This window comes from Microcaecilia unicolor, chromosome 1 (genome assembly GCF_901765095.1).
Source record: "Microcaecilia unicolor chromosome 1, aMicUni1.1, whole genome shotgun sequence".
NCBI lineage: Eukaryota > Metazoa > Chordata > Amphibia > Gymnophiona > Siphonopidae > Microcaecilia > Microcaecilia unicolor.
In genome coordinates, this window is record NC_044031.1 from 210,959,166 (window position 1) to 210,983,483 (window position 24,318).

The 24,318-nt window shown below is 42.3% G+C and overlaps 1 protein-coding gene across 1 annotated transcript in view; it reads left to right on the plus strand.

The window, feature by feature from the left end:
• The window catches only part of VPS41 (VPS41 subunit of HOPS complex), a 449,214-nt gene that overhangs the window by 248,268 nt on the left and 176,628 nt on the right, over nucleotides 1-24,318 (plus strand). Inside the window, exons 9-12 of the mRNA XM_030203975.1 lie at nucleotides 964-1,110; nucleotides 3,181-3,247; nucleotides 20,412-20,509; nucleotides 23,943-24,072. Coding sequence (XP_030059835.1) covers nucleotides 964-1,110; nucleotides 3,181-3,247; nucleotides 20,412-20,509; nucleotides 23,943-24,072 — 442 coding nt within the window. The remainder of the gene's footprint in view (nucleotides 1-963; nucleotides 1,111-3,180; nucleotides 3,248-20,411; nucleotides 20,510-23,942; nucleotides 24,073-24,318) is intronic.

Sequence of the window (24,318 nt, forward strand, 5' to 3'; positions counted from 1 at the left end):
GACCCTTATAGAATACTGTCATTTATGCACACAACTGACAGTATTTAGGCATAACCAAATGTTTGTGCCTAAAGTTTGGCACTCAAATACTGATTTATGCTAGTATTTTATAATGGCTCCAGTGCCCAACTTTGCATTATAGAATTCTTGCCCAGGCTGCCAAATGGTTGAGTTAATGAAGTGTTGAATCACCAGCTGATGGTTACAGCATAAGTGGTGAGGATGATGCATTATGAGAATGAAAATACTTGTAATGAAGAATCTTTACGTTTGGGAAAGCAAAGTAAAACTGGAAATCAGGTTTTGTGGTGTAGCAACAGATAGAAAATACGAGCAAATAGAGGTGATTAGAAAGTGATTGCTTTATCTGTGTTCCTTTCATTGCATTCTGAAAGGAATCAGCATGACATGTTGCATGAATTAAACAAATGTTCAAGCTAATGTCAGCATGGCCTGTCATAATGAAGTATAGGGTGGGATGAATACCATGATGTAGCAACAACAATATCTGATGGCGGTGAAACTATCTCGTCTCACTTGATTTTTGTTGACCAAACTGCATAGCCTTTTAAGGTAAATATTAATCGCTGTTCAGCCATCACACACTTGAAAACAAAATTAAAATTTAATTGTTGATAGTTTGTTTAGTACATCAAAAGAGTGTATGAGACTGTCAAAGGCACAAAACCAAATTGCTAGGTCAGCATCCAATAATTAGCACTAGAAAAGAGTCCAAATTAATTACTATTAGTGTCTGTCAATTTGCCTGTCACAGTCCCTCCTTTATAGTATAATTATGTGCAGTAAATATTCTTTATTTTATTTAAACACATTGACTGATTTGGCTTGGGACTCTGAATAAGTACACTATGAGGCGAGAAAGAGGAAAATATTTTCTTTATTTTATATATTCCCCTTGCACTGCAAATCTTATAGTAATGCTGTTTCTTGACTGATGTTTAGGGTGTGAAGATACTTGACATAGTCACGAGGCAGAGAATTACCAACGTGCCGCGAGATGACACCAGCCTCCGTCCAGACATGTATCCCTGCAGCCTGTGCTGGAAAGACAACTTAACACTGATTATTGGATGGGGAAATTCTGTGAAGGTAGGGTCTCCATTGGAAATGAAAGAAGATTAGAAGCCAGTAAGCTGAAGGGCACGTGCAACTCTTCTGGTGCGGGGTGGGGTGGCGAGTGCAAGAGTTGTTTTCTAATACTATTCAGTGTTCATTAGTTTCATAAAGACATGTTTGTAAAAGGGTAAGAGAGACTTGCTAGAACAGTGTGCATTTTCTGGTGCTGTACCCTCAGGAGTTTGACTGTTACGTGGAGTACTGGTGACATCTAGTGCAGGGACACAGTTTCTGTGGGAGAAACATTCACACCTCTTTTCTCTTGCTCATTTTTCCTTCAGGAAGGCCTAGTATTTTGACTACATTCTCAAACATCATTCCTTGTATTGCATCCTAGCTCAGGAGCAGCATGGTCCTCTTATTCTAGGTTTATTTCAGCCACCAGAAGTCGATTTCAGTATTCTCAGTACCTATTGAAGCTGAAGAAGTGTTTCTTACATGACATTTTTTCCAGTGGTACAAATATATATTTTTTCCACAACAGAAACATTAAGGAGCTGTAAAAATATGACTCAACACACAAATAACACTGAATTAAAGAGTATCAAGGGAACTAACATCAGGCTGTAAGGTGCAAAATGGAAATTATTCTTATGAAAATATATTTGTTCATGATGTGGAAATCAGTTACTTTGATTGTCACATCAGTATAGTTGTCCCTTCTCTTTTCATCGTTCCTGCCTTCCACTCCCCTGCCTTACATATACTTAAATCTAATTAATTAACCTTTTTACAAAATGTTATGCTTTTTAAGGAGAATTCTACAACTGGACATGAGTAAATGTTCAGAATATTAGCATTTATGCATATAGGACTAGATTCTATATATGACACTGAAATAATCTGCGCTGAAACGAAATATGCCTAGGCGTATTCTATAAAGTATGCCTAAATTTAGGCGTACTTTATAGAATAAGCCTAAATTTCCATGCAGTTTATAGAATACGCTGAGCACATGACTCAGTTTAGTCGCAGACAGTTATGCCAAGTAAAACTTGGTGTAAATGCCGACACCTAAATTACGCACGGACCAGGTGTATTCTGAAACCACGTGCATAGATTTTAGGCATGCCCATGATCTGCCCATTCCACGCCCATGGCCACACCTCCTTTTTAACTATGCAACTTAGAATTTAGGCACATCACATTATAGAATACGCTTTGTTCACGTAAATTATAATTAATGCCAATTAGTGTCAATTGCTTGTTAATTGGCAATTATCGGTGCTGATTGGCTTGTTAACTGATTAAGGTGCGTGAACAAATCCAGAATATGACTGGATTTCCACGCACAGCTTAAGTTGCGCTATATAGAATCCTGGGGAATAAAGGACAGCAATGCAACTAAGCGCTATTTTGGGTGTACGTAAGTGGCATAGCACATAAATGCAAGGGGGCGTTCAGATGGGTGCAGAATAAAGTAAGTTAATGCGTGCTGTTGCTGAATTTAGGTGCCTGCAGTTAGAAAAGGTCTATGGCTGGTGTAAATGGGTATGCACATATGTAGGGCATGCCTATGCTGGGTTAAGCTAGTATTCTGTAATGGAATCTGGGCCCCCCGATGCTGTTATTAAATAGGCTCTCACTATGCCGCATCAGGTGCCTAAAAGGAGGTGTGTACTTAAAAGAATTGCTCACTTGGTCTGACTAGAATTAATGCTTTTAATAGAGCTATCTGCTAAAAGGCTGCTACTCCATCGTGACTATCAGTTCAGGCGGTAATCACGGGGGTAGCATGAGAGCCCTTACCGTCACCTCAATGGGTGGTGGTAAGTGCTTCCACCCGAAATGGGGGCGTAAAAGGGAGCCTCTCTGTGTATCACAAACATGCGCTGATGCCAGCGCAGGCCCCCTTTTGCTGCAGCTTCGTAAAAAGACCCCTTGGTTTGTTAAATCATTTTGTAGTCACTCTGCTGTGATTCATGTTGCAAAATTCACATCTTGCTCAGCTTCCCTGGCTGAACTGGGTATTTCTGTCAATGTTTGCCTGAGTACTGGTATCACAGGAAATAATTAACAAATCATCTGTGATTGTTTTTCCAGATATGTTCAGTGAAGGAGCGTCATGCCAGTGAAATCAGAGACCTGCCTAGTCGCTACGTTGAAATAGGTATGGTTATCACAAATAGGTGTTTATGAAAACCTGCATTTTTCAATATGTAACATGAGACTATAAGAAAATAGATTGTTAATTGTAGCCTTTGTTTCAGTTTTGAAGAAATTGATACTGCAGGTGATCTTTTATTTTCACTGTAATAGTCTTTATTGTATTTCCCCAAATATTGTGACGCTATCCTGTTCCAGATGGACAGAACCAACCCGCTTTGTTCTAATATAGCGACTTAGCAAGTGTGAATATTCTGTAATGCATGGTGTTACATCTAGGGCCTGGTTGTGAAGAAATATAACTAAGCACCTTGAGGTAGGCTCACCATTAGTGCGCCAAGGTGCTGTTATAGAATAATAGCATAAGTTGACATTGACATGCCTAAAGTTAGGAACAAGCAGATACACCAGGTATAAATGTTTGGCATAAGTGTTTGCGCCTAAGTGTTCCCAAATCTGTGTGTAACTTATATATTCTACTAGTAAAAAAGGCCCGTTTCAGTACAAAAGGAAACGGGCGCTAGCAAGGTTTTTCTCCCCCTCCCTCGCTCTCTCCCTCTGCCCCCTTTCCTCCCCTCCGATTTCCATGGCTTCCTCCCTCTCTCTGTCACTCTCCTTCACTCTGTTCTCCCTCCGAGTTGCAGTCCCCCCTCCCTCACTCTGTCACTCTCCTTTGCTCTGTCCTCCCTCCGAGTGCCAGTCCCCCCCCCTCTAAAATCGCCAACCCCCCTCTCCCCCTCTCTTACCGGGGTCCCGTTGGCAGCATTGAAGAGCGAGCAGGATCAGCGAGTCTACTGCCTTTCCTTCTCGTCGCTCTGAGCTGTGGTCCCGCCCTCATTTCCTGTTTCCGCAAGGGCGGGACCAGAGTCAGAGCAAAGAGAAGGGAAAGCAGCAGACTCGAAGGGATGTATGACGTCAGTGTTATCTACCGCAGGTAGCAGACCACATCCGAGTGAGCCATGGTCCCAGGCAGCGTCAGAATGTTGGAGGTGAGGATTATTATATAGGATAAGTAATTGGTGTAACATGGAGACACGCCCATTCCCCTCCCACGCTTAGGCCATGTGTACACCTCCCTTGCAGTTCTGTGCTAATGAACCTGTGTGCTATTTTACAGAACAGCACATACTTCGCATTATTATTATTAATAAAAACGTATATCCTGCCATTCTAATATGCATAGTAGGTTACACCAAAATATGCATAATTAAATTAACAGATTATCATAAAATAGCCACACAAAAATTAAAACCTTTCAGATGTACAAAAATGAGTGTATAGTATTAATTATAAAGGAAATGTCAAACATTTCCATCTATAATCACCCAAAATGTCCAACTTTTCCTAATAACCTTATCCTGGGTACACAAGTTTGAACAAGTGAGCTTTCAACCTTTTTGTAAATTTCAATAAATTAGTTAACAGATGCAAATAAATTCAAAGGTAAAGAGTTCCATAGCTTTGGAGCCGCCATTGAAATAAGCTGCTCCTAGGTATCACATAGACGAATTTGTTGAAGATACATCCAGTAAACATTGAGTGGCTTGAGAAGGAGTGCTCTAGAGGAAAGATCTGACAATTTCAGATCCTGCACATATGTACATTAGTGCCAATTATTTTGGCACTTAACACAAAAGGCTTGTGTAGCTACAGGCATGTGTGACTTCTTATAAGCTTTAAGCAGAGGAATCCTGAAAAGCACTACTTTATTTTCACATATGCCATTGGTGGGAATGATTACTGTTAATGACATTTCAGATCCTACAAATAGAAAAATGACAGCTGATAAGTATGTTGTGTTCCATCTACTCTGGCTGAGTTACTTCTGGCTGTAATACCATAGACTCTACTTGATCTCCAACTTTGCTTTCACTTCTTCAAAACAAAGGATCCATTTATGTTTATCTAACACACTCTGGGATTCTTTTACTCTTTTCTGCCTCTGCCAGGTCAAAATGTTTGAATTCTTCGGTTTAGAACATTAATGTTACCCAATTCAAAAGTAAAGTTTTTAAACCATCAAAAATAGAAGGCTTTACATCTAGTAGTTTCTTCTTACCTGGTATAAATAAACATGAAATTTCTGCAATTAACAAATAATTCTTAGTGTGTAATCCAGTGAATCTTACCCACTATTAAATGTCCAGATAAAGGATGAGATTTGCAGTCATTGTTCTGACACCAAAGAGAGAAGTCCATAAGTGACGCCCAAAGTTAGGCGCAGGAAGATCCACGTTAAATTAGTATTTTGCAAAGGGTGCTGTGCGCCTTTACAGAATATCAGCTTAGTCTGGATCTCGCACCTAGCTTTGGGTGCAGCACTTAACACCTGCTGACACCTGGGGTAAATTGTGGCACAAAAGTAATGGCAGCTGGGCGTGTAAATGACCCTATTCTATAACATCGTGATTAATTTCTGGGAAAATCACTGACCCATGCCTCTCCCATAGCCATGCCCCCTTTTGATCTGCCTGCTATAAAATTTATGTATGCATTTTATAGACTGGTGCACAGGGCAGATCAGCATGTAAACGCAAACCCAAATGACTTCCAGTTAACACCAGTTATTGATAATAAATTGTTAATTAGTTTATGCACAGGTCTGGGGTCTGCACCCAAATTTGTATGCCCAAATTTGAGATACCTATATAAAATCCAGGGGTCAATATATTGGTATCTAAACTTTGACAATTTGTAGTTTTGTAAGGTAACTACTAAAGTGCTCTCCGCTGCTTGTATCATGTACATATGCACACTAATTCACAGGATAATCTTCGGTGAAGTCCCGGAATATATGCTCAGGTTAGTTGATTTACCACCCAGAAACAGAGTCAGTACCTCAAGATCATATCTGAATTTACACTACCCAGACTGTAATGGCCTTAAATACAAATCAATTTACGCCACCAATTTTACATACATAGGCACTCAATTATGGAATGCTTTACCCAAACAAGTAAAATCTACCCAGAACTACCTTAACTTCCGAAAATTGTTGAAATCAATATTGTTTAAGAGGGCTTATTCCCCAGGTTTAATTTAACTGAATTAACTATTACTATAAATTACAGATCCAAAGACAATAATTACCTGTTACTATCTCTTGCCTTTTGATGTTTGTTATTATATGTCTTATTCTCAATTTGTATAATTGTTCTTCTTGTACTGTAGCTTGCACTACAGACTTTGTAAGCCACTTTGAGCCTGCGATCAGTGGGAAAATGTGGGATATAAATGTAATACATAAATAAATAAATAAATGTAGATTCAGACATGCCGTACAGCATTGTTTCTCAAGCGAATGCTGGAGTACCCCACAGACAGGCTATTTTTTAAAAAATATATCCACTAGTAAAAAAGGCCCGTTTTCTGCCGCTGATGAAACGGGCCCTAGCCGGCACCGGACTCCCTTCCCCTCCCCTTACACTTGTCTCCCTGGTGGTCTGGAGGTACCTGTTCGGTCGGGGCAGGAAAGAAAGAGCCCCCTCTTTCCTGGCCGTAGCGGTGCTGCTAGCTTCCTTGCTCTCGGCATTTCAAAATGGCCACCGAGAGTTGAGGTCTCGCAATGCAGCTTCAATTGTCGGCGGCCATTTTGATTCGCCGAGAGCCGGACTCAGACACGATGCAGCCGGGCAGCTAGCAGCAGCGCTCCGGGGAGGAAAACGGGGGTTCCTTCGTTCCTGCCCGATCGAACAGGTACCGCTAGACCACCAGGGATAGTGGCTTAAGGGGATGGGAGGTGACAGGGGGGAGGGAAGGTGATGAGGGGAAGATTGTGGTACCGGGGGCGGGCCGGTAACTTGAAAGGGGCGGGGCGATGTGGTGAAAGGGGCCGGGGTGATGGGCACATCATCGTTTGTGGCTGGGATTTGTTGGAAGGGGAGGAGTAGGGAAACACGCTGTACGTGTTTCCCTACTTCTCCCCGTGCGTTGATTTGCCTTGTTTTCGTGTTCCACCCTTGACGTCATCACGTGTGACGCGAGGGCGGGGCATGCAGACATGGTGAGTGTTGTGGCTTCACCACCATGAACTTACGAACCGGTGTGTGAGTGCCTGCAGTGACGTCAGTGTCCTCAGAATGTTGAGGGTGCGTTTTATTATAGTAGATATGAAGCCAGGCTGTCTATCCTGGCTGCAGAGATATGCATGAGATAGATTTGCATGGGGTGGCTTGAGAAACTGTTCTAGAGAAAAAAGACAGGCACTTTTCAAAGGTGGTTTCCATTCTATTTTTCAGGTTAGAACATAACTGGAACTCTTCATTCCATTTTGGCTTCTTCACTGACGGACTGTATCAGAATGCATGTGCTTTATGAGCAGATCCTGCTAAGAGGCTATGATTATTGAGGGTAGCTGGGAATAAAACATTGGAAGCAAATTCTGAAATTACAAAGGACATTTTTTAAAATATTAAAAGCATTCCACATGCAGTATGAGTCCTTCATACAATGAGCATGGACATGCCATAGAGGCAATGTGTTCAAATTCCAGGAAAGGAGAAAATGGATTTAAAAGTTTTGGAATGATGTGTTTTGCTTATTATATTTTTTGCGTAAGGTAAACTGCTTTGGGTCAAACTTGTTTTGAGGAAGGCAGTAGAAAAGTATAACATAACCATTACACTATGGGCAGAGGTGCAGCTTTGAGGGGTTAGTCTTAGAGGAGATCTGTCCTCTAACCCTCAGACTCCTGTGTGTACAGGAGCAAGAAGTGAAGTTTGGGATAAGCATGAAGCTTCAAGCACACCTGTTAATTTTCCAGAACACCCCTCTTCATCCTCGGGCTTGAAGCTAATTTGAAACATGTCTCTACTTTACTGCCTTTTATAACAGGATGTCAAAGCTAAAGTCTGTAAGCCCTTTTTCATTCCTTCTTCTGGTTTTTCCCTAGTTCCAGTCTCTCTTCTCTTCTTGTACAGCCCAAACACTTAATAGCAATCACGTAGAGCGACAAAGATCATGTGCCCTTCAAAACTTTATATTTATGTATTGTAAGATAGTGCTGTATGTGTTCCTGTTAATTGATGGCTAGGAATTTCTCTAGTCCCCACCAAAAAAAAACAAAAAACAGTTTCTGACTTTTGCCAGTGAATGATCCCTAGACTCTGCTAGCCTGACGAGTAGAAATTGAGTCTGGGTCTTGTTGGGCAGACTGGATCGACCGTTCAGGTCTTTATCTGCCGTCATTTACTATGTTGTGTAATGAATTTGGGACTTCTGTATGTATTACCAGTAGCTTATCTGGCAAGTTCTGTGCCACAACTTTTTTTAAGAAAGACTGAGGTGACTAGATGATTGCTTATGTTGAGACTGCAAAAACCAGCCACCTGGTCATTTGGATACCAAAACCTTGAGGCCTGGCATCTATCTCTAAGCCCAAGTGGAAGAGCACTGTTGGAGCCTTTGCTAGATCTAGGCCTAGCTGAGATAGAGCCATTATCGTGGTTGCCAGAACTGGAAGGAGCTAACACTGTTAAGGCTGTGCTTAGAAGAAAACACACATGAACTGCAGAAGAAGAGTGTCATGCACTTTCCTCCCGTGAGCCAGGCTCTTCATAGGAAGTGAGCTCAGGCCTTTTCTTGTCTTATACAGCTACTGTTCTCAGCTTTATGACATGACAATACCCTATTGGTCCATCCAAATATCAACATAAGAACGTAAGAATAGCCATACTGGGTCAGACCAATGGTCTATCTAGCCCAGTATCCTGCTTCTAATAGTGGCCAATCCAAATCACAAGTACCTGTCAGAATCCCAAAGAGTAGCCAGATTCCATTCTGCCGATTCCATGGGCTGACTGGTTCCCTGTATCTATATAACCCTGGAACTGCCAACCTTCTCTGTCCTCAGATTAGTCTCTTCTAGGAGCTCTGCATGCCTTATTCTTTACTGATTTTTGGTATCTGTCTTCTGGTTGTTTCCCAATTATGAACCTCTTTAGCCTGCCTTAACCTCTGCCTGTTCCTAGACACTGTTTGGATTTTGTTCTTTCTCTTCTGCTGCCTGACATCTGGTGTCCATTTTTCTCTGCTGGAACACTTGTTCTTGATGAAGTCCGGCGGCTTTTGAGTGCCAGAATGCTCAATGTGAAGGGAAACGAGAGCTGTTGTAGGTGAAGATGCACTTCTTAATACTGTTGTTTCCCTAGAGTGGACTTGGCTGTGACAAAGAATGGCAGAGAGAAAATAAGTAGAAAAGCTAGACTGGGAAAGCCAAAAGATTCCATGAAAAAATTGAGTTAAAGGCAAAAAAATAAGGCTGTAGTGAATTCCCACACCACTGTCTCCTTCAATAGTTCTCTGATGCTTAAGATTTCTAATCATGTTTCTATCCCTGTTCATGCTTGTGAAAAGTTGAATACTTGCTTAAAAGAAGAATCAGTCCACTCACCTTATTTTATTGCTGGGTAGTGTGCCTTGTTCTGAAAATGTCTTTTGCAGTTTTTCTATTGATTTTACCACAGCACCGTATTGATTGTAGCGTGCAAGTACTGTACTGAGCTACAAGGCTTTCATTGGTCTTAAATATCTTTGTGATCACATTTGATGTACTGTAGGTTTTTACACTGTGTCTAGTGAAGGATTTATTGCTACTCAATCAGGTGTTTTCTGCTGGGCCACTGCTCTTGTACAGTAGCATAGTGCTTCTAGATTGGATACTACACATGTACTCCTGGGATTTGGATTGGGACCAGTGCTTTTTAACATATTTGAGTGATTCTAAAAATGGAATGATAAGTGAGATGATTAAATTTGCAGAGGACACAAAATTATTCAAAATTATTGGATACCTAGGGATGATGAGGAATTTTAGGAGGATCTAGTAAGACCAGAGGACTGGGCATCCCAGTGGCAGATGAAACTTATGTGGACAAGTGCAAAGTGAGCTCCGTATTAGGAGTCACCACCCAGTAAAAGGATTTTGCATCATTATGGACAATACATTAAAATCCTCAGCTTAGTAAGCCACAGGAGTAAAAAAACAAAACAGCAAATAGAATATTAAGTAAGTATTATTCAGAAAGAAATCAGGAAATATTATAATGCTTCTGAATGGATCAATGGCGTATGCTGTATTGTTTGCCTCATCTCAAGAAAAAATAATAGAATTTTAGAAAGACAACAAAAATGATAAAGGGGTAGAAGGACTCTAGTTTTAAGCAAGGCAAAAGAGGTTAGGGCTCTTCATCCTGGAGAAGAGAAGACTGAGAGCAGATACGGTAGAGGTCTATAAAATCCTGAATTGGGTTAGAGCAGGAAAATGGGAAACAGCTATATACTCTAAATAGTATCAAGTCTTGGGAACACTCTATGAAGCTAATATGATAGCACTTTAAAAACAAATCGAGTATTAAAACAAGTATTTTTTCACTCAATGAATAATTATGCTGTGGAATTTTGCCACCAACAAATGTGGTAAAAGCAGTTAACATACTGTGTTTAAAAAGGGGTTAAGAAAGGAAAAATCTGTAACCCGTTACTAGAGTAGTAGACTTGGGATAGTTACTGCTCATACCTGGGTGTAAGCAGTGAGAAATATTCTTTTGAACCCTGTCTGATACTTGTGATTGGATGGCCACAAGATGCTGGACTTAATGGGCCTTTGCTGTGACGGTGTGGCATTGTTATGTTCTTATGCACTTTGGTGGCAGTTCTATAACTGGGTGCCTCCAATTAGCCACCCAGAGGATGTGTGGTAGGTGCCTAGGATCTGTTATAGAACACTAATGTAACCAGCTATCAACAGACCTAAAGTTTAGGTGCTCACACATGCAAGCCGTAGAGCTGGTTTAAGTATACATACCCAAGTGCAGCAGGGATGTGTGTAGTTTACAGTATTCTGTAGGTTATGCATGTAAGCGGGGGCCCAGCCTATGTCCCACCTATACTCCACACTGTGTATGACCCTGCAGATGCTTGCTATAAGTTAAGCAGATATTTGCAGAATAACAGGCACCATACTAGCATTTACACACATAAGTGTGCACATATACACTTAAATGCTAATATTCTAGACATGCAGGTGCATACAAGTGAGTGCTTAGGTTATAGAATTGCTCTTTTTATTTTTTTTTTAAATCTCTACCAGCTCTGTATCCTGATGGGCATGTAACCTCCTTGTCTCTATCTACTCTTGTTTCCAAATCCTTTTCCTCAGTGACAGAGCCCCCCCCCCCCTCCCCCACCCAGCAAAAATATTTTTTTCTTTTCTAGGATCCTTTGATACCACTTCTTGAGGCTTGCTGTCATATAGGATATTGACTGAAATACTACAGTCCTTATTCATTCTGACCCTACCCGAATTCCTTATGCTTTGAATCCTCTGTGGTTAGCAGAAGGAGACTTACAGGCTTATTTTTGAAAGAGAAGGGCGCCCATCTTTCGACACAAATCGCAAGATGGGCGTTCTTCTCACAGGGTCGCCCAAATCGGCATAATCGAAAGCCGATTTTGGGCGTCCTCAATTGCTTTCCGTCACGGGGGCGTGTCAGAGGCGTACCGAATGCAGGACTGGGGCGTGCCTAACACATGGGCGTCCTCGACCCTTAATAAAGGGCGTCCCTGACGAACACTTGGACGACTTTACCTGGTCCTTTTTTTTTTTCTTACGACCAAGCCACAAAAATGTGCCCTAAATGACCAGATGACCACCGGAGGGAATCGGGGATGACCTCCCCTTACTCCCCCAGTGGTCACTAACCCCCTCCCACCCTCAAAAAATTTTCAAAATATTTTTCCAGCCTCTATGCTAGCTCAAATATCATACCCAGCTCCATGACAGCAGTATGCAGGTCCCTGGAGCAGTTTTAGTGGATGCAGTGCACTTCAGGCAGGCGGACCCAGGCCCATCCCACCACCTGTTACACTTGTGGTGGTAAACGTGAACCCTTCAAAACCCACCAGAAACCCACTGTACCCACATGTAGGTGCCCCCCTTCACCCGTAAGGGCTATGGTAGTGGTGTACAGTTGTGGGGAGTAGGTTTGGGGGGGCATTGGGGGGCTCAGCACACAAGGTAAGGGAGCTATGCACCTGGGAGCAATTTCTGAAGTCCACTGCAGTGCCCCGTAGGTTGCCCGGTTGATGTCTTGGCATGTCAGGGGGACCAGTGCACTATGAATGCTGGCTCCTCCCATGATCAAATGCCTTGGATTTGGTCGTTTCTGAGATGGGACTCCTCGGTTTCCATTATCAGTGAAAATCGGGGACGAGCATCTCTAAGGTTGACCTAAATTTTGTGATTTGGGCATCCACGACCGTATTATCAAAACGAAAGATGAACGCCCATCTTGTTTCAATAATACAGGTTCCCCTGTCCCTTTGCCGGGACGTTCTGCGAGGACGTCCTCAGGAAAACTTGGGTGCCCCTTTCGATTATGCCCCTCGTAATGGTCTATGGATGTGAGACAGACATTTTGAATTCTGGCCTGTTCAATCTTGAGCTTAATGTTTATCCCAGAGATAGGGCAACACCAGAGCCTAGAAATGCAGTCAGTGACCAAGGAAATGTATCAGAAAAATGCAGAAATATTTCTTGTCATTTTGGGTGCCACATATTTGATTAAAAGCAATTTTCAAGCACACTAATTGTTCTCGGCCCAATCCTCGGGACGCACCTGGTCGGGTTTTTAGGATACTTGCAGTTATTATTAAAGAATCTTTTTACTGAAAATAAAACGATGAGTATGCATTACAATATTACTCCAATAAGAGTAAATAACAAACAGTCCAAATTTAGACCAACCATTACCCCCCTCCATATCTCCTCCCCCCCCCCCCCCCCAAAGTAATGTTGGAGATACAACAATATCATGACCCGAGGTCTTGACGCTTATGACCTAGGACACCTACAGTTAATGTGCATGAGGTGGATTTGTATACAGTAGAGGTAGTGTATACAGGTTTATTTTATACATGTTTATTGTACAGTTGATTTTTTTTCCTTTTTATTTTTTACAGTAGCACTTGATTTTGCAGTGTTTTAAAAGTATTTGCATGCATCTTTATTGAGTGTCCTCTGGTCTGTGTATTTTTGAAAGAGTGAAAAATTAATTCACTTTACCTGTTCTACACCACTCAGGATTTTGTAGACCTCAATCAAATCTCCCCTCATCCTTCTCTTTTCCAAACTGAAGAGCCTTAACCTCTTTAGCCTTTCCTCATACAAGTGTCGTTCCATCCCCTTTATCATTTTGGTTGCTCTTCTTTGAACCTTTTCTACATAAGTACTGTATCATTTTATGTACTTGAGTATGTATCTGAGCTTATCTGATTGTTTTTTGTTTTGACATTTTTATGTATATTTTTATTGTAACCTGACTAGGAATAGGAGGGCTAGAAATGTTTTAAATAAAAATAAACTGCACAAAAGTTAAGTCCACAGACAGATGATATTTTCTTTATTTCTTTACTGGGATTTATTAACCTTCTTTATAAAGAGATTCACCCAAGGCGGTGTATAGCAGGTACAGTTTAGCATAAAACTTACAATTTTGTTAACAGCGTAACAATAGTAAAATGACCAACAGGCTCATTTTCGAAAGAGAACGATGCCCATCTTTTTGACACAAATCGGAAGATGGGTGTCCTTCTCACAGAGTCGCCCAAATCGGTATAATTGAAAGCCGATTTTGGGCGAACCCAACTGCTTTCTGTCGCAGGGATGACCAAAGTTCACTGGGGCATGTCAGAGGGATAGTGAAGGCGGGACTTGGGCGTACCTAACACATGGGCGTCCTCAACCCATAATGGAAAAAAAAAGGGCATCCCTGACGAGCACTTGGACGACTTTACCTGGCCCTGTTTTTCTTACGACCGAGGCACAAAAAGGTGCCCGAACTGACCAGATGACCACCGGAGAGAATCAGGGATCACCTCCCCTTACTCCCTCAGTGGTCACTAACCCCCTCCCACCCTCAAAAAGCATCTTTAAAAATATTTTGTGCCAGCCTCTATGCCAGCCTCAAATATCATACTCAGGTCTATGACAGCAGTATGCAGGTCCCTGGAGCGGTTTTAGTGGGTGCAATGCACTTCAGGCAGGCGGACCGAGGTCCATTCCCCCCCCCCCCCCCCACCCACCTGTTACACTTGTGGTGGTAAATGTGAGCCCTTCAAAACCCACCAGAAACACACTGTACCCACATGTAGGTGCCCCTCTTCACCCGTAAGGGCTATGGTAGTGGTGTACAGTTGTGGGTAGTGGGTTTTGGGGGGCTCAGCACACAAGGGAGCTATGTTTTCTTATCTCTCCCAGCATACCTTTAGTGTATACTCTAGTGGATCCTCTTCTACTTCTATCCCACTGTCAGTTGGTGTACCTCAGGGATCTGTCCTGGGACCTCTTCCCTTCTCCATCTATACTTCTTTCATTGGTACTCTGATCTCATCACATGGTTTTCAGTATCATCTTTACGCTGATGACGCCCAGATTTACCTCTCCACACCAGAAATCTCAGCTGAAACCCAGGCCAAAGTATCAGCCTGCCTGTCTGACATTGCTGCCTGGATGTCTCAGCGCCATCTGAAACTAAACAAGACCAAGACTGAGCTTCTTACCTTTCCCCCTTAACCAACATCTCCTCCTCCCCCATTTTCTATTTCTGTGGATAACACTCTCATCCTTCCTGTCTCATCAGCTCGTAACCTTGGGTTCATCTTCGACTCCTCCCTCTCCTTCTCTGCACATATTCAACAGTCTGCTAAAACCTGTCGTTTCTTTCTCTATAATATCAGCAAAATTCGCCCCTTCCTTTCTAAGTACACTACCAGAACCCTCATCCACGCTCTTATCACCTCTCGCTTAGACTATTGCAATTTGCTTCTCACAGGTCTCCCACTTAGCCATCTCTCTCCTCTTCAATCTGTTCAAAATTCTGCTGCAAGACTAATATTCAGCCAGGGTCATTATGCTCATATTAGCCCTCTCCTTAAGTCAGTTCACTGGCTTCCTATCCGTTTCCGCATACAGTTCAAACTCCTCTTATTGACCTATAAGACTCTGCAGCTCCTCAGTACCTCTCCACTCTCATCTCTCCCTACATTCCTCCCCGGGAACTCCATTCACTAGGTAAATCTCTCTTATCTGCACCCTTCTCCTCCACCGCTAACTCCAGACTCCGTTCCTTTTATCTTGCTGCACCATATGCCTGGAATAGACTTCCTGAGCCGGCCGTCTTCAAATCTAAGCTAAAAGCCCACCTTTTTGATGTTGCTTTTAAATCCTAACCCTTATTTACTTGTTCAGAACCGTTATTTTATCATCCTCACCTTAATATTCCCTTATCTCTCGTTTGTCCTGTTTGTCTATCCTAATTAGATTGTAAGCTCTGTCGAGCAGGGACTGTCTCTTCATGTTCAAGTGTACAGCGCTGCGTACGTCTAGTAGCGCTATAGAAATAAGTAGTAGTAGCTAAGTACCTGGGAGCAATTTGTGATGTCCACTGCAGTGCCCCCTAGGGTGCCCGGTTGGTGTCCTGGCATGTCAGGGGGACCAGTGCACTACAAATGCTGGCTGCTCCCATGACCAAAGGGCTTGCATTTGGTCGTTTCTGAGATTGGCGTCCTTGGTTTCCATTATCGCCGAAAATCAGGAACCACCAAGTCTAGGGGCGACCTAAATGTCAAAATTTGGGCGTCCCCGACTGTATTATCGAAACGAAAGATGGACGTCCATCTTATTTCGATAATACGAGTTTCCACGCCCCTTCACTGGGACGTTTTGCGAGGACGTTCTCAGCAAAACTTGGGCGTCCCTTTTGATTATGCCCCTCTAAGTATAAACATAAATAGAATAAATGATGTAAACTTGAAAACAGCAAATTGAAAACCATTAATAGGATTACCATGAAACAGGATCAAAAATATACACATTTAACAGCACTGAAATTCAAATAACAAAGATAGAATACAATGTAAATGTATTATTTGTGTGTAAAATAAATCCAAATAAATAATAATAAATGTAGCAAAATACTAACAATACACCTAATAAGCGTGCATTAGAACATTAAAATAACATAGCTACACTACTAATGCTTTTCTACAATACAGCTTTCCATATAACTGAGGGACCAAGTGCAGATACAGTGGGGGAAATAAGTATTTGATCCCTTGCTGATTTTGTAAGTTTGCCCACTGACAAAGACATGAGCAGCCCATAATTGAAGGGTAGGTTATTGGTAACAGTGAGAGATAGCACATCACAAATTAAATCCGGAAAATCACATTGTGGAAAGTATATGAATTTATTTGCATTCTGCAGAGGGAAATAAGTATTTAATCCCTCTGGCAAACAAGACCTAATACTTGGTGGCAAAACCCTTGTTGGCAAGCACAGCGGTCAGACGTCTTCTGTAGTTGATGATGAGGTTTGCACACATGTCAGGAGGAATTTTGGTCCACTCCTCTTTGCAGATCATCTCTAAATCATTAAGAGTTCTGGGCTGTCGCTTGGCAACTCGCAGCTTCAGCTCCCTCCATAAGTTTTCAATGGGATTAAGGTCTGGTGACTGGCTAGGCCACTCCATGACCCTAATGTGCTTCTTCCTGAGCCACTCCTTTGTTGCCTTGGCTGTATGTTTTGGGTCATTGTCGTGCTGGAAGACCCAGCCACGACCCATTTTTAAAGCCCTGGCGGAGGGAAGGAGGTTGTCACTCAGAATTGTACGGTACATGGCCCCATCCATTCTCCCATTGATGCGGTGAAGTAGTCCTGTGCCCTTAGCAGAGAAACACCCCCAAAACATAACATTTCCACCTCCATGCTTGACAGTGGGGACGGTGTTCTTTGGGTCATAGGCAGCATTTCTCTTCCTCCAAACACGGCGAGTTGAGTTCATGCCAAAGAGCTCAATTTTTGTCTCATCTGACCACAGCACCTTCTCCCAATCACTCTCGGCATCATCCAGGTGTTCACTGGCAAACTTCAGACGGGCCGTCACATGTGCCTTCCGGAGCAGGGGGACCTTGCGGGCACTGCAGGATTGCAATCCGTTATGTCGTAATGTGTTACCAATGGTTTTCGTGGTGACAGTGGTCCCAGCTGCCTTGAGATCATTGACAAGTTCCCCCCTTGTAGTTGTAGGCTGATTTCTAACCTTCCTCATGATCAAGGATACCCCACGAGGTGAGATTTTGCGTGGAGCCCCAGATCTTTGTCGATTGACAGTCATTTTGTACTTCTTCCATTTTCTTACTATGGCACCAACAGTTGTCTCCTTCTCGCCCAGCGTCTTACTGATGGTTTTGTAGCCCATTCCAGCCTTGTGCAGGTGTATGATCTTGTCCCTGACATCCTTAGACAGCTCCTTGCTCTTGGCCATTTTGTAGAGGTTAGAGTCTGACTGATTCACTGAGTCTGTGGACAGGTGTCTTTCATACAGGTGACCATTGCCGACAGCTGTCTGTCATGCAGGTAACGAGTTGATTTGGAGCATCTATCTGGTCTGTAGGGGCCAGATCTCTTACTGGTTGGTGGGGGATCAAATACTTATTTCCCTCTGCAGAATGCAAATAAATTCATATACTTTCCACAATGTGATTTTCCGGATTTAATTTGTGATGTGCTATCTCTCACTGTTACCAATAACCTACCCTTCAATTATGGGCTGCTCATGTCTTTGTCAGTGGGCAAACTTACAAAATCAGCAAGGGATCAAATACTTATTTCCCCCACTGTATATAAATGGGGACAAGATGGGTACAGTCAGTTGGGATAAATAGATGGCTGGCTATACTCAAGGCAAGTTCTTTGTACAGTTAAGCAAGACATAAGGAACTGATCAAGCATGATATAAGGAACTGATCTAAGTTACAGTGTGTGTAGCAAGGTAGTCCAGGTGCAGAATGAGTGTTTAGTAAGTCACCCTATGTATTAAAGGCTTGGGAGAAGAGCCAGGCTTTCACCTCCTCCTGCAGACTAGCAGCGGTGGTGGCAAACAAGTTAAAATCAGGAAGATCACGGGGTCTGCACTACCCGTGGCTGCTGATCCCACCCCTTTGGCGTCACTTCCAGTTCTGGAGCAGAGCTAACAGTCATGGGTAGGTAAGGCCCTGCAATCTTGATTTTTTGTTTATGGCGCAGGAGCAGCAGCAAGGGGGGCGGGGGTTGAGAGAGGGGGACACTGGATGGAAGAGAGAGAAAGAGGGCAGACATGGAGGGGGGGTATGGGCAGACTGGATGGAAGAAGAGACAGAGAGAGAGAGAAGGCAGACAGTGGATAAAAGGAAGAGTGGATGGAAGGGAGAGAGAGAGAGAGAAGACAGTGGATGGAAGAAGGGGCAGGGAGGGAGAGGGTGGGCAGAGCCTGGATGGAAGGGAATGAAAGGGCAGATGGTGGATGAAAGGGGCAGAGAGAGAAGGTAGACCCTGGATAGAAAGGAGAGAAACGGCAGATGGTGGATGAAAGGAGCAGAGAGAGAGAGAGAGAGAGAACAGATCCTGGATGGAAGGGGAGGGAGGGAGGGCAGACCCTGGATGGATGAAAGAGAAAGGGCAGATGGTGGATGGAAGTGAAAGATAGAGTAAACCCTGGATGGAAAGATCAGAGAGAAAGAGAGAGGGTTCAGTCCCTGGATGGAAGGGAGAGAAAGGGCAGACAGTGGATGGAGGGGGCAGAGACAGAGAGGGCAAATCCTGGATGGAGGGGAGGAAGAGGGCAGCAGTGGTTGGAAGGGGGGGGGGGGAAGAGAGGGCAGACAGGACAGACTGCAGATGGAAGTGGCAAACACAGATACCAGATGCTGGATGGAAGGGAGAGAGAGGGCAGATAGTGGTGGAAGGAGCAGAGGTGGAGAGAGTGCAGATGATGGAAGGAAAGGACAGGGAGAGAGAGGGCAGACAATAGTTGGCAGGGGCAAAGAGAGAGAGAGAGGGCAGACACTGGATGGAAGGGAAAGAGGGAGCAAAGAGAGATGGCAGGGAGAGAGATAAGGCAGATACTGAATGGAAGGGGCAGAGAGAAGTCAGACGCTAGATGGAAAGGAGAGAGTTCAGAGAAAATGAGGAATGCAGAAACCAGAGATGACAAAAGTAGATAAAATAATTTTTTTAATGCTTTAGGATAAAGTACTATTGTAGCTACGTTAATAAACGTTTATAAATAGAAAATGGAAATAAGATAATCTTTTTATTGGAAAAATTGGAATACATTTTGACTAACTTTAGGAGACCAAAACACCCTTGCTCAGGTAAGGACAGGATACTGTAACAGTAGTATACTATATTGGCCTGAGGAAGGAGGTTTTGACCTCTGAAAGCTAAATATATTAGTCCAATAAAATGATATTTGTTTTATTTCTATTTGTTAATTTCTAAAGTGGTGATTGGTATTTGATAGTTTGTTGCATATGCTATCTTTGCACAGCACTAGGGGTCATACATCACTATCACTGTTTCTGTGATGTTGCATTGTATGCAGAGTCTGGCTTCTTGGAGGTTCAGTTTAATTTGTGTCTAAATATTTCTATTTTTAGTTTGTGGTTACTTATTCTATAGTGGATTAGGGTATATCTGTGTCTGAAAAAGACATGGTTTTCTGTTGGCATTCACTGTGCAGGATCGATGATCTGTACTATTCTGTCTGGTTTAGTTTTACAATAGGTGTTTTGATGTTCTAGTACTCACTTAAATGTTTAAGATGCTGCCTTTTCCTAGGGTACACCCTTTTGTGACTCAAGTTACTGCTTATGGTATGCTAGAATTGCTCTGTAGGTCCTGAGTGACATGTGTTTGCTAGTACTGGATTTTGGAGGGGGGGGTGTTAAAGTATCAGTCTCGGGTGTCAAATACCCTAGGTACGCCACTGGTGGACACCTGCCAGTGATGGGTAGTGGTGTATCTTGCTGCCATTAGGAAGAATTCATTAAGCTGTGTTCACTTACTCTTCCTTGGATGATATAGTTCAAATCTTTAACCTGAAAGGAGGATAGGTGGATTCTTAGGCAATTTCTGTTTAGTAATAGAATATATCTAAGATAAAAATTCTGACCCGACTACTTGAATCACAGGACATGACTACCATATACGTATAAAGGACCCAATACTGATAAAATTCTCCTGGATTCTAATGCTAATAGAGGTACATTTCTTCAAATAAAAAAAAAAAAAATCAAGCCTTGTGTAACGAAAACCCCAAATCATTCTCCCATATTTCTATATTTTACAGTTTCTCAGTTTGATGAGGAGTTCTATATTAGTGGACTCGCACCTCTCTCTGACCAGCTTGTAATTCTGTTTTATGTGAAGGAGGTGTCTGACAAAGTGGTAAGTATAGAAGCACCAAAATTTAAAATTGCAACAGATTAAAATTTTGAAACACATTCTGATGGTCCATAGTATCCTAGAGTGGAGGAGTAGCCTAGTGGTTAATGCAGCAGTCTGAAAAACCAGGGGAACTGGGTTCATTTCCCACTGCAGCTCCTTGTGACTCTGGACAAGTTGCTTAACTCTCCATTGCCCCACAAAATAAGTACCTGTTATAATATAGATATATGAGCTATACGTATATATGCACATATATATACTGTGTGTGTGTATATATATGAAAAAAGAGATCTCTCTCTCTCTCTTTATATATATATATACACACACACACACACACACAATGTTCATGTGCTAACTCATCAACAACTGGAGAGAGAGAGCACACAATCTTTCTAATGGAAAGAAAGAAAAAAGTCTATAGGTTCTCTAAGTTAACATCAATTCAAACTGCCCATGTTAATTCAGCCTGTGAGAGCAGATCTTGTCTCATCAGAACCCTTTACCCTGCTGACAATAGGAGCTTGAATATTAATAGTGTTCTTTAAATAAGTAGGAGACATCACAGTAAAAGGTTTACTCAGCCATTTTACAATACACTTAACTGGAAATTTTGAAAAGAAGGAAGCTTCCAAAGATATTACACATTGTCTTAAAGCAAGAAATTTCTCCTGCATCACATCAAAGAATGCTTAAATTATATGTCTATTAAAAGAAATATCATGATTCCTAAAGAAACATTTGCACTTCTAAAAGTTGGAAAAAGTACTCACAGAAAAGGAAGTGCAAGTGTTTACAGATACTTTTCCCTCTCTTTACCATAAACTGATTTTGTATGTTGGATTCAAGCTAAGGTTATGCTTTCAAGAGAACAGTCTTTTCTGGGGTTTATCTGTACTCAAGTTGCTTGTTCCTCATGGAAAGAGTACACTTAATTTTGACAGCTATACATTTTCATCCTAAACTGATTTAGCTGCACAAGAAGCAATGAAATTATGAAGTCTATTAGATAATCTGTGCCTTGGAACCTTTTGGTTTTATGTAATTTGTCTTTCCTGTGATAAAAAGGAAAGCCTTTCTCAATTAAAGCCCCACTGTTATTGCTTGTTGAAAATTACTTTCCTTACCTGGAGCACATTTTCCATACCATTAAATGGGAGGATGAGCTCTCGAGACCTCATAAAATCTCCAGTGAGCAGGGATATACGTATTTTGTGTAATCTTAAAAGTCATCCCTGGGGGAGAAGACTTATAAAGGCCATTTTACTAAAGCTTAGTGCACCCTAAATGCTAAGAAACCCATGGGTATAAAATGAGCTTCTTAGCATTTAGCATGCTCTAAAGCTTTAGTAAAAGAGCCCCATAATTTGGAATCATGCTGCATACAATATTTTCCTGTATATTCTGTTTTTTAAAATTCACACAGCAAAAATTGATAAAGCTAAAAATGAAGGTGGTGTCTCTAAACATTTACCTCATGGATTAAAATAATTCATGGCTTCTTGCTATCTAATTTTGTCTGTTGCTTAGATAATGTAGTTTTATTCTTTTGGTAGTCTTCCCTGACTGCTTTCCCACAGAAGACAATGGGTCAAATATTCTAAGCATTTCTTCATGCAGACAAAATAGAGAAAATCTTTTCATACTTATGGCACAAAAGGAGGCAGAATGTGTCATCTTTTAACAAAATGGAGATATTCCAAAAAAGGGTTTGCTAAAAAAAAATATATATATATATATATATATATATATATATATATATATATATATATATATATATATATATATATATATATATATAGCATGTGAAGCAAGGCTCATGGAATACTTTCCAACCCTTCTGTGCATGCATGTGTGTGTTTGTATACGTGTTGTCTCTGTTTGTTTCTGTGTGCATCTGTGACCTGGAAGTGAGAGGCCAAATATTCTGTTGGTTTAGAAAGAATAACAACATGAAACCAAGGATGTATTTTATAGTATAATCACAGGATTCCAATAATGTCCCAATACAAAAAGTGTTCCCATGTTTCTCTAACACTAAGAGGCCATACATGTAACAAGTAGAAGCAACCTGCATGGTTCAGTCATGAGGTGTCGCTGTACCTAGCTACCAGAAAGAAAAATATATAGTTCAGTCACTAGATTTCACAGTAGGATTTCCAAAAGAAAATATACATCTTGGTCATGGATTTTTTGATATAGTGCCTTGCTGTGATACAACCAAAGCGGCAGGTACTTTGCCCTTGTGGGCTCATAATCTAAGTTTTGTACCTGGAGCAATGGAGAGTTAAGTGACTTGCTCAGGGTCACAAGGAGCTACAGTGAGAATTGAACCCAGTTCCCCAGATTCTCAGCCCACTGCTCAACCATTAGGCTACTCCTCTACTCCCATCTGAATGAACAACCAGCTGAGTGAGGATAAGGGTATGGCAGCAGGTAAAAAGCATATAGAGGAGGGGAGCATGAAGTGGAGGAATAACCTAATGCAATGGTTCCCAAACTTTTTCAGTTCACGACACCCTTAGTGTCCGATCAGTTTTTCACGGCACCCCTCTGCCAGCCACATAGGTCTCTGCCTCCCCCCCCCCCCCCGGCCACACATAGGTCTCCGCACCCTCCCAGGCCACATAGGTCTCACTTTCCCTGCAGCTCCCTCCAGCACACCTCTCCTCCCTGAAAGTTCAACACACCTTTCCATTCCCTGAAGCCCCCCTCCTCCCAGAAAGTCCAGCACACTTCTGCACCTTCTCTAAATCCAGCATTGTTCACTACCTTCCTTCCTGCAGGTCCAGGACTGCTGCCGCCGCTTCCTTCTCCTTCTCCCGCTACAGCTGCAGTGCTTGCAGCTTACATTTTTGGGCTGTCCGCGATTCACACACAGTCTGGGACCTTCCCTCTGCCACATTCAGCCCTCTCTGATGTAACTTCCTGTTGCGAGGGCTGGATGCAGCAGAGGGAAGTCCCTGCAGTGCCTGTGTGAATCACAGATGACCCGAAAATGTAAACTTGCAAGCACTGCAGTGGACCTGTGTGATTGGAAAGTAGGGAGCGATGCTGGATTGTGGGCTGTGGGAGGGAGGTCAGGATTTGCCGCAACACCCCTGAGAGTTTGCTGTGGCTCACCAGAGTGCCGTGGAGTACAGTTTGGGAACCGCTGGCCTAATGCTTAGTACAGTGAGCTGACCAGGGGAGCTGGGTTTTATTTCCCACTACAGCTCCTTGTAATCTTGATTTCTATTTATTACCTTTAAAAGTGCACTGACATGGCTACCACATCACTGTACAGAACTTGAAACACTATCAGTATGCATGACTCCATTCAAAATTGTCATAGAGTGTTTCATAAAGGATCCAACTTATTTATAAAAAAGCAGCTATTTGGAGAAACTGGCACAGTGAGTAGAGATTGGACATAAGTTGTCTTCCTTTTTCATAGGGTAAGGAGTGCTGTGCCAGACCTCGCCTTGATATCATTCAGCCGCTTCCTGAGTCCTATGAAGAAATTTCTTCTGATGCTCTGACAGTTAGAGGTTTCCAGGAAAATGAATGCAGAGACTATCGCCTTGGTAAGAATTGCAATGACATTACCTAAGCTTGTTTTTCAGAAGTATATTCTCTTTTATTTCTGTTTCAACTTAATGTTAGTGGCAGTGGAATACTGATGTGTTTCTTCCTCCCCAAAGACATGCAGGAGACTCATTTTACAGTGGCTATCACTAGTTAAGGATCTCTTGATACAGTCAGTCTGTTAAGGTAACCCTACTGACGGTGTCACAAGAGTCCCCACTCAGGGCTCCATTTAATAAGCTTCT